Source organism: Solanum tuberosum, unplaced genomic scaffold (genome assembly GCF_000226075.1).
Source record: "Solanum tuberosum cultivar DM 1-3 516 R44 unplaced genomic scaffold, SolTub_3.0 scf00517, whole genome shotgun sequence".
Lineage (NCBI taxonomy): Eukaryota > Viridiplantae > Streptophyta > Magnoliopsida > Solanales > Solanaceae > Solanum > Solanum tuberosum.
In genome coordinates, this window is record NW_006239435.1 from 340,790 (window position 1) to 349,844 (window position 9,055).

General features: G+C 37.5%; 1 protein-coding gene across 2 annotated transcripts; it reads right to left on the reverse strand.

The window, feature by feature from the left end:
• On the reverse strand, positions 1-8,512 carry LOC102582612 (uncharacterized). 2 transcript variants are annotated; one of them, XM_006364803.2, is made up of 5 exons: positions 7,480-8,512; positions 3,758-3,893; positions 3,074-3,653; positions 1,368-2,941; positions 1-1,066 (listed from the first exon to the last, which is right to left on the reverse strand). In XM_006364803.2, exons 1-5 carry the CDS (start codon positions 8,406-8,408, stop codon positions 704-706), a joined length of 3,582 nt encoding a protein of 1,193 aa, XP_006364865.1. In that variant the 5' UTR covers positions 8,409-8,512; the 3' UTR covers positions 1-703. The 2 variants fall into 2 exon arrangements, with proteins under 2 accessions (XP_006364865.1, XP_006364864.1); XM_006364802.2 differs by having other exon boundaries at positions 3,752-3,893.
• Between the last annotated feature and the right edge of the window lie 543 nt (positions 8,513-9,055).

Genomic DNA, 9,055 nt, shown 5'->3' on the forward strand with positions numbered 1-9,055 from the left:
GGAACTTTCAAACCTAATAATATCCAAGCTTGTCAGTCAAGGGAGCATTGTATAGAATCACATTACTTGCTAAGCTGCATTACCTAAACACTAATGTGTTTGCCTGTCTAATAAGTAAACAAAAGGCAAAAATACAAAACATAGAACACAGCTGCAAAAACCAACTTTTACCAGAAAACTTAAAAATGCCCAAAGTAGTAAACAGTAATAGAATCACTTGAAAGAAGAATCTCAATGAGATACCGGTAGGGGAGGATATCATTGTCATCTCTGCAAACTGATCTCAAAAATAGCTTCTTCATCCATCCTCCATCATGCTGCTGCTAACCGATCAAAATTGCTTCTTCATATTCTCCCATCCACAACTCAAATCGGAGACACATTCAGCAACTACCTAATAATCTAAAAATCGTGAAATGTTTTGGTCCGACTGATGGATCCTGATCCTACCATGTTGTGTATAACAGATAACTGGGACTACATTGATTCAAAAAAAAAAAAGACTAAAGAAGATAAAAATCTCATTATCTTCTCTAAGACACAGTTGGTGGTTTGACTTATTTCAGTCAAAAGAATAGGGAAGGTTACCTACTAATTTAACTAACATCAATCTGGAGTTTCTAATTGTTTTCCAGTTTTGGATGAACAAAATACCTCCCTTTAACCTAATCCTCTGTCTGAAATCTATGTTCAATAACAAGTGCTACATAAAGCTAAACTGCCCTGCAGTACTTCCACTGCAGGTTGGACACATTGCACCAATTGAACCAGCTTCTAACTGGTTAGAATCTTGATAAAACAGATTTCTGCACCAAACGCATACCATAGTCACCTGATTACTGCCAGCTAAATTTGGCATTAAATTGTCTTTTCCGAGCCAAAATGACGAATTAAATCCTTGTTCTATATCCACATCGTAAGGTAAAACTCGAGGCTCTTCTTGAAGGGAATTTGAACTTTGTGTGCTCATGAAACTATATTCCACTGGTCCACTTCTGTCTGAGCTCAACCCATCAAAGCCAGTGTTGCCATCATACTTCTCATTCTCTCCAAAAAGATTGGGAACCTGTCCAAAATAGCAAGTTAAGAAATATATGATAAGTTGTCGAATATAAAATGGTTAAAAAATTCACAACACTCTTCATAACTAAAAAAATATCTGCAAGTCTTTTCTGATCGTTTCTAATAGGAAAATTGGTTAATTAAGAGTATATGCAAAGAGAACTGCAACTACTACTTAACTAATATGCTATAGCATTTTTCTTCAAATGCATGGCAGAATGATATGTTTCTCAAACTAAAATAGTCAGACACACATATTATATATTTACAGAAAGAAAATTAGTCCAATATATTATATTGCATACCTTATCTGACAAAACATCATAAGTCTGGAAACAATTAGATGACTGCGCTACTGAGGTTGAATTGTCTGCTGAGCCACCTTGCATGACATTTTCTACACCCGCTCTCCAAATACTTCCAGCCATGACATCCTCATTAGGTTTGGCATCTCCACAACCAAAACTAGTAATGATCTTCTTTCCAGAGTTATCAACTTCATCTAATTTGTGTTCATTCCACAACTGACTATGAAAAACGGTGTTGAAATTACTTCCAAAATCCCCTGCTTTTTCCTTGAAAGATGAATCCCTTAAATCAATCCCTACTTCTCCATGTTTATCGGTCTCCAATCTTTTCTGGAGATTATCCTGAACACCATATGTTTCCTCCATGCCAAGTTGGAAAGTTGTGCAGTTCAAATTTACACCTAGATCCACATGAGAATTGTCGAAAACAACATTTAGATCATGATGTCTAGGGTTTTCTAGACAATCAAATTTAGATTCTTTCAAAGAGTTGTTATAGCTCCTGTGCATGGTATATTCCTTGGTAGAAGCTTCTGGTACGTTGGTTGTAGAAAACAATGCACTTGCAGACCTTTGCAGATCATTACCTTCCAGTGTGCTTTGGTAAACTTTGGTATAGTCATCTTCTGCACATGATGCCCTTGCATTCATGGCAGGAAAAAGCGGGGAGAATGCAAGACTTTTTTCCTTCTCTATGTCACTGGCAGCAACTTTTTTCACAGCATGATTGTCACTAGAAGTAAATCCCACTATATTACTTCTAACACTCTGCAGCTCACTAATCTTGGGCTCATCTGCACTTGTTTTCAAATCATTAAAAATCAGAGATTCAACCTCACTGTTCTTGTCACATGCCGGAGAAAGCAGACTACTCTCATCACCTTTCTTCTGTCCAAGCTCCTCTAGAATGCAAGCAGAAACATCAACCACATCTCTTTCAGCTGTATTTACATGTTTATCTGGATGTGGAACAAATGCATGATTGTCCTCTTTCATAATCAGCTTATTGTCATTTGAATCAACAAGACTGCCACACTCCTTATTTTCCATATCAGACATCATGCTACTAGGTTTATGCTCACCTACGCAACCAGAAAGAACTCCGACATAATCTACAGTGGATCCTTCCTTGTCACAAGATGGGGTACCTGTGCTGCTCTTTAAATCTCTGTTTCCTTTAGATGTTTCTGCCAGAAAGGATACACCATTCAGATCATCAATGTTCTTCCCTGAGTGATCTTCAGTATGTGGAATTTGTCTGGCTTTTATCAAACTATTCCCACCCGGCAGACTGGCATTACTGCATAAAACAGTTGTTGACTCAGTATCTACAGACCTACCATCTACTTTGCTCTCATCCACTGTAGGGAAAAAATTGCCATCTTCCATACTAACACCACACGAATCAACAATGTCATTTGAACAAAGTAAACCTTCCTGTTCAGGTACTTCTATGTTGGAGCCGACAATTACTTTGCTTATATCCACACATGTTTTTTCATTCGATGAAATAGGGGAACGGCTCACAGAACTCCCTTCCTGGTTATGACAACCATTACTGGTTCCTTCAGCTGCAATATCAGCAAACAGTTAGTCACGTGGTGTTCCACAATAATTATTATCATTGTCATTGAATGTAAATGCTTCAAAACTTAAACACAAAGTAGTTTTATTAGGGGCAATATCCATAGCCTCACCCAGACCTTCTAGTTTATCGTCAGTCTCCATGTGATCCTCCTCCTGAATTTTACTAGTTGGTGCAGGATTGTCACCGGCATCTGTAATTACACCAGCATTTTCTGTCAAGTTCCTCGGCAAAACAACTGAATCCTGCATAATGGGATCCCTCAGCATGGCTCCGCTAGGCACCACAGGTTCAACACCCCCTCCCAATTTGATTGGAAGCGATCCATCCACAGTCTTTACCTGCTTCTTAACATGGTTCCCAACATGACCATTGTATCGATGCTTTTCTTCAAATGTCTTGTGGCAGAATTGACATTCAAATTTTCCGTCTCTAATTATTACCCCGTCAGTAATGGATTGACCACCATTTCTAGATCTCCTTCTCTGATGGGAAAATAACTGGTGCTGCAATAAATCATCCTTATTATTAAACGTCACATTGCATTTGTCACAGTGCAAGAGATCTCCTACTTGGACCTCCGATAGTTCTCCAAAATTCACTAGAACTTGCAACTCCCCATGACCAACAGCAGGGGATGAGTTATGAAAAACAGAGCTTTCCTTTTTGCCACCATCTTGAATTCTGAGATCTGAAGTCTGAAACATATTTGATGCATCAAAGCTCCATGTAAGGGGAAAATAAAGCAGGACCAGAAAAAATGTATTATTTTATTAAAAAAAATGGTTAAGCTTACACTAACCAAAGCACATGCATTGGTGATCTCAACAGTTCCACTGCCGTTCGCATATGCTGGAAGATTTTCCTTCCTTTCACCATGAAGAAATAGCAAATATGAAGAGACTTCCTTGCATGTGCCAAATTGCCGTCCATTAGGGCTGAGAAATTCAAATGTCTTACGTCATCTAAATTGAACGCATATAAGAGAGAGAGAGGAGTAAACAAATATCACAATACTAATTCCAAATCATGTGTAAACTGTTGGATAAGCTTGGGTTTTGTTCAAGCTACAAATGTCATCAATTGCAAATTATGAAAACAAGAAGAACCTATTAGAGAAAATGAAGGGAGATGGCTGGAAAAGCAACCTTAAGATGTTATGAATCTATAAACATGATGCAGGTTACCTCTCCTATGTGGTTTGCGAGCTATTGCATAGGAGCGGGGGTTTTATCATGTGCACACCCAAAGGGTAGCGGCTGCGGGTTTCCCTTGTCATAAAAAAAAATACAAATTTTTGGTAAGGATGCTTTTGCCTCGAATAAGTAAATTTTATGCTTCTACTTTTTACAAGAAGCTGAAGTTTGTAACTTCTCCCACAACACCAAAAAACTACTTTTGCTTTCAAAAGCACTTCTCATTTTTTGCCAAATATCTCCAATCTCCAAAAAGAGTTTTCTTTCGGAATGAAAAAAATGCTTTTAACTTGTCAAAAGCTTGGTCAAATAGGCTATAAATGTCCTTGAGGACATCAAAGAGACCAAACTGAACAAGGTTATTGCGGAAAAGGAAAAAAACAAAGTCATATATATATATATATATACACAATTTGCCTCACAAGAACAAGCTCTCCGGAAGGAAACAATAAAGGCTAGGTTTGGTATGGAGAATTTGTGGATCACCAACCTGTCCACACAACCCTATGGATCTGGAGTATGGAGATCCGTTTAGAAATTTATGGATCAAATTCTTTAACAAATGCAAAATCAAGGTAGGGAATGGTGGAAGGACTTTGTTTTGGGAAGACAAATGGGTGGATCAGGTGACTTTGAGAAATAGGTTCCCTATTTTGTTCAACATGAGCCTTCAAAAAGAGGCTACAATCAGAGAAATGAGAGATAATCACGGGTGGGATCTAAGGTTTAGAAGACACCTAAATGATTGGGAGGTCAATAGAATAGTTGAGCTACTCAACATTCTAGGCCAGTGCAAAGATCTAAACACAAATGAGGACAATCTTTTTTGGAATCCAGATAAGCAAGGCAAATTTTCAGTTGACTCGGCTTATAGAAGCTCACAAAGACCTGGTACTCATATAGGTGGATGACCTTGGAAAATGATTTGGAAAGTCAAGATACCATTCAAGATAGCATGTTTCACTTGGCAGTTAGCCAATCAGGCTGCACTCACTCAACACAACCTCATGAAAAGAGGTATGCATATCTGTTCCAGGTGTTGGTTTTGTGAATGTGAGGTTGAGACAATAAACCATCTCTTTCTACATTGTAGAGAGACTGCGAAGTTGTGGCAGATTTTCATCAACTTAAGGGGTATCTGTTGGACTATGCCGAGTTACATCAAAGAAGCTCTAGCTTGCTGGAATAGGACACAGGGAGAGATGGAAGATTGTCCCTGCCTGCATTTGGTGGTCTATATGGATGGAGAGGAACCAGAGATGTTTTAAAAATAAGAGTTGCTCTATGCAGAATCTGAAGCAGAATTGCCTGGTTCTTTTCTTTTTTTTGGTGTAAACATGAATATCCTCAAGATGCAGAGGATATTCCTAGTATTTTAGAGTTCTTATGACCTCCATAGGACTTCTTTGCTTTTTGTAACTTTTGGATGTAAGTATTACTAGAATACTCCTTATGTATTCTTTTGTTTATAATACAAGTTACCTTTCTCAAAAAAATATACATTCTATTCAAATATATTTGTAAGGACAAATTCTTCCAATAATTTTAACTGTAGTGATCCCCCTTTGGTAAATAAAATTCTTACTTACCAAAAGAATTCTAGAAATAATTTCATTTTGCTAATTTGTATACAAAATAGTAGCATCAACCTTTTTCAAAGCAAATATTCCCACTGCTACATTATATATGTCTTACTTTCCTTTTTAGTTTGCTTCGTGAAGTACATCAACTTTCTAGGTTTAGCAATTTTTGAATTCCAACACAATCACTTTACCCTTAATGGCACTTCCTTGTAGAAATAATACTGCATGTTTAAAACACAAGATTCAAAGGGCACATTTCATATGTTATACACACCTTTAAGTTAAGACCACGAGATTCAAAATCTTCTCTACATTCTTTAAACTTTGAGCCTAGGCAAACCAAGACAATGAAATGAGGGAGTAACTTCTATAAAGTTGCAATAGAAACAAGTGAAGAAGTTTTAGGCATACAAACCTATGAATTGTATCGCCAAGAAAATATAATCCCGATAAATGTGAAAAAGAATGGCCTAGGAAATTGATATGTAGGACTAAATTACCAACCAAAATAGCTTGCTTTGGATGGCTTGCTACCCTCAGGCTGCAGAAGAGAGGATTTATTCTATGCAGCAGGTGCTTTTATGTGAGAATGCTAGTGAAACGGTGGATTACATGCTACTCTAGTAGCTTTCATGGCAGATTTGGTCTATATTTTTATGCATTTTTGGAGTTCATTGGGTAATGTCATCAAATTTTAGAGAGCTACTCATATTTGGCAAACACAAAGAATTGTCAGGAGACATAAGAAGCTTTGGAAGACAGTCCCCTTGTGCATAGCATGGGCTATATAGCTAGAAAGGAATAAAAGATGCTATGGTGGGAAGAGGGAATAAGTAGTTGTTACAAAATTTAAATGTATTCATAATTTTTTGTTTCGGAATAGAGGGTCTTTTGCAATTGATGTGTTAGATGTTCTGGACTTGCTAGAGTCTTGTCATAATTTGGACAAGTCCAGTTTGTGTTATCTTTTCAGACCATTTTGTTACCAAGGACATGACCCTAGATAGAAGGATATGGAGGTCAACAACTGGGGTAGAAGATTAAGAGGTAGTCAAGCTTTGTCTATTTTCCTTCACCAGTTTGGCTATTATTACTCATATGCATGTTTTCCTTCAATTCTATTATTACTTATTGTTTCCTCTGCTTCGGTTATCGTATTATGTGTTATTGCTACTATTCTCTTCTCCATTGTGTTTCAGCATGGTTGCTTCACTACTATATTTTCCTTTCCATACTGGTTTTTATTATGCTTTACTTGAGTTGAGGGTTTATCGGAAACAACCTCTCTACATTCACAAGTAGGGGAAAGGTTGTGACCCCCCCTCCCCAAAGGATAACACTAGGTATGTTGTTGTTGCTGATATCAAAATATGATAGGAAACAAAACGCTAGTTGTATAACTCAAACTCCCCAATGAAAGAGTCACGGCCAAATCACTTCATTTATTTCATTATCATCTATGTTAGGCTTTGATGAGAATCATGTCCCTAGAGACATCAAGATCCAGTTGCTTACCATAAATGATCAAAAAAATCAACTATGCATCAATCCTAAATTAGTTAAATTCAGTTCTATGAATCCTCTGTATTCATTGCTTTCTGTTCAAGTGCATTTGCTCAATATTTATGGTTAAACTCTAAAGCCAAATTAGAGTTCTCTAATACCCTAACCATAAAACACTCATGACAAGAAAATCAATAAAGTTAACAAAAGGCAATAAGAGAAACAAAAGCATTTCTAAAAACCTTATGTAGCGTCGACAATGCAACCATGAACGGCCTTCTTTCCTCTTAATAGAAAGCAAAAGCTTCCAACTTTTTGGCAGCACACTCCCAAACTCATCTGCATCCACTATCCTCCTCTTCTTTCGCGTACTCCCCCATTGCCCATTCAATCTCCCCAGAAACCCTAACAACTCCTCTGCACTCCCCAACCCCTCTGTCCTCCGCCTCAGTTCTAGGCCAAACGGATCCACCAATGCTCCTAGAACTGCCAAATCCACTGGTATACCATCCTTATTCATGATCTCTTTATCGCTATCATCCACATTTTGATAAACTACAATGTCCTTCACTACCTCATCCACTTTAACCTCAGCCACCCGGACACCATTCTCATTCTTCCTAGGCCGACCTCGTTTCCTTTTCTGCCCAACTGAACCCACATTGGCCAATTCGAGCCCGGGAACAGGCACATGCGAGGGCACAGATAAGGAATCGGAATAATCAACCCGGATAGGTACCAAATCGGTAGGGTTCTTTTGAGTACCCGAACCAAATAGTTGTTTAAGAAGGATAACGATTTGGGAACTCTCCGAATTCGCTGGGCCATTGTTTGGAGATGGATTCTGAAGAGGGTGAGGAGAATTACGGAGGTGAGGTGTACGGCTACGGATGGCGGAGGAGGAAGCAGAGGCAGCAGCAGCGGGGGCAAGACGGAGACGGGAATAGGTTTGTTTGCGGGACCCAGCGGATTCATTGAAAACCGAACGGTCGATTTTAGGGATAATGACATCGTCGTCCCGGCAAGGGTTGAAAGCAGCGGTGGAACAGAGGGAGAGAGAGTAAAGTTCAGATTGAGAAAGGAGTCGGAGATCAACGGTTGGGATTGATTCTGCTTGAAGTGCGCCGTCAGGGACGGTGGCGGAAGAAGAATCGACGGTAACGGAAGCCATGAAAAAAGAATTGTAAAAGTTTTGGGAGGGAAGATCGATTTGTTTTTACTTTTCAAGGAATTTTTAACTGTTGCTTGGTTTTGTGAACTTCTTTCTATTGGTAGAAGAAGAAGAAGCAGAGTGAGGTAATAGGTTATAGGCCTGTTTTATTTGGTTTGTATCGGTTACCGATCAAAATCCAAATCAAACCAATTTAATCGATTTTAAAATTATTAAAATCAAATCAAATTAAATATAATATATATTTATCGGTTTAGTTGTTATCGATTTTGGTTCGGATTGATTCTATTATTAACCATACACAAAAATGAAAGAAACAATTCAGTCAAAACGTCAAAAAAGTAACAACAATCAATTCAAAACGAAAATAGTTAGAATGACTAACATTACATAACTTTCAACCATTGAATTTAGTTAAAATCACCCCATATACACATTTAAGAGTCAATATTACAGGTTTTAAATCTACTTTTAAAAAATTCTTGCTTATAACAGTTTAATTACGGGTTATAACATATCACTAATTATTTATAAATTAATTAAATTTTACTTTATTAAATAAGTTATTTTTTATAATTTTATATTATTATTAAATTATTTAAATAAAGAATACCCCATAATTATCTCTTACACAATTATAGGGATTT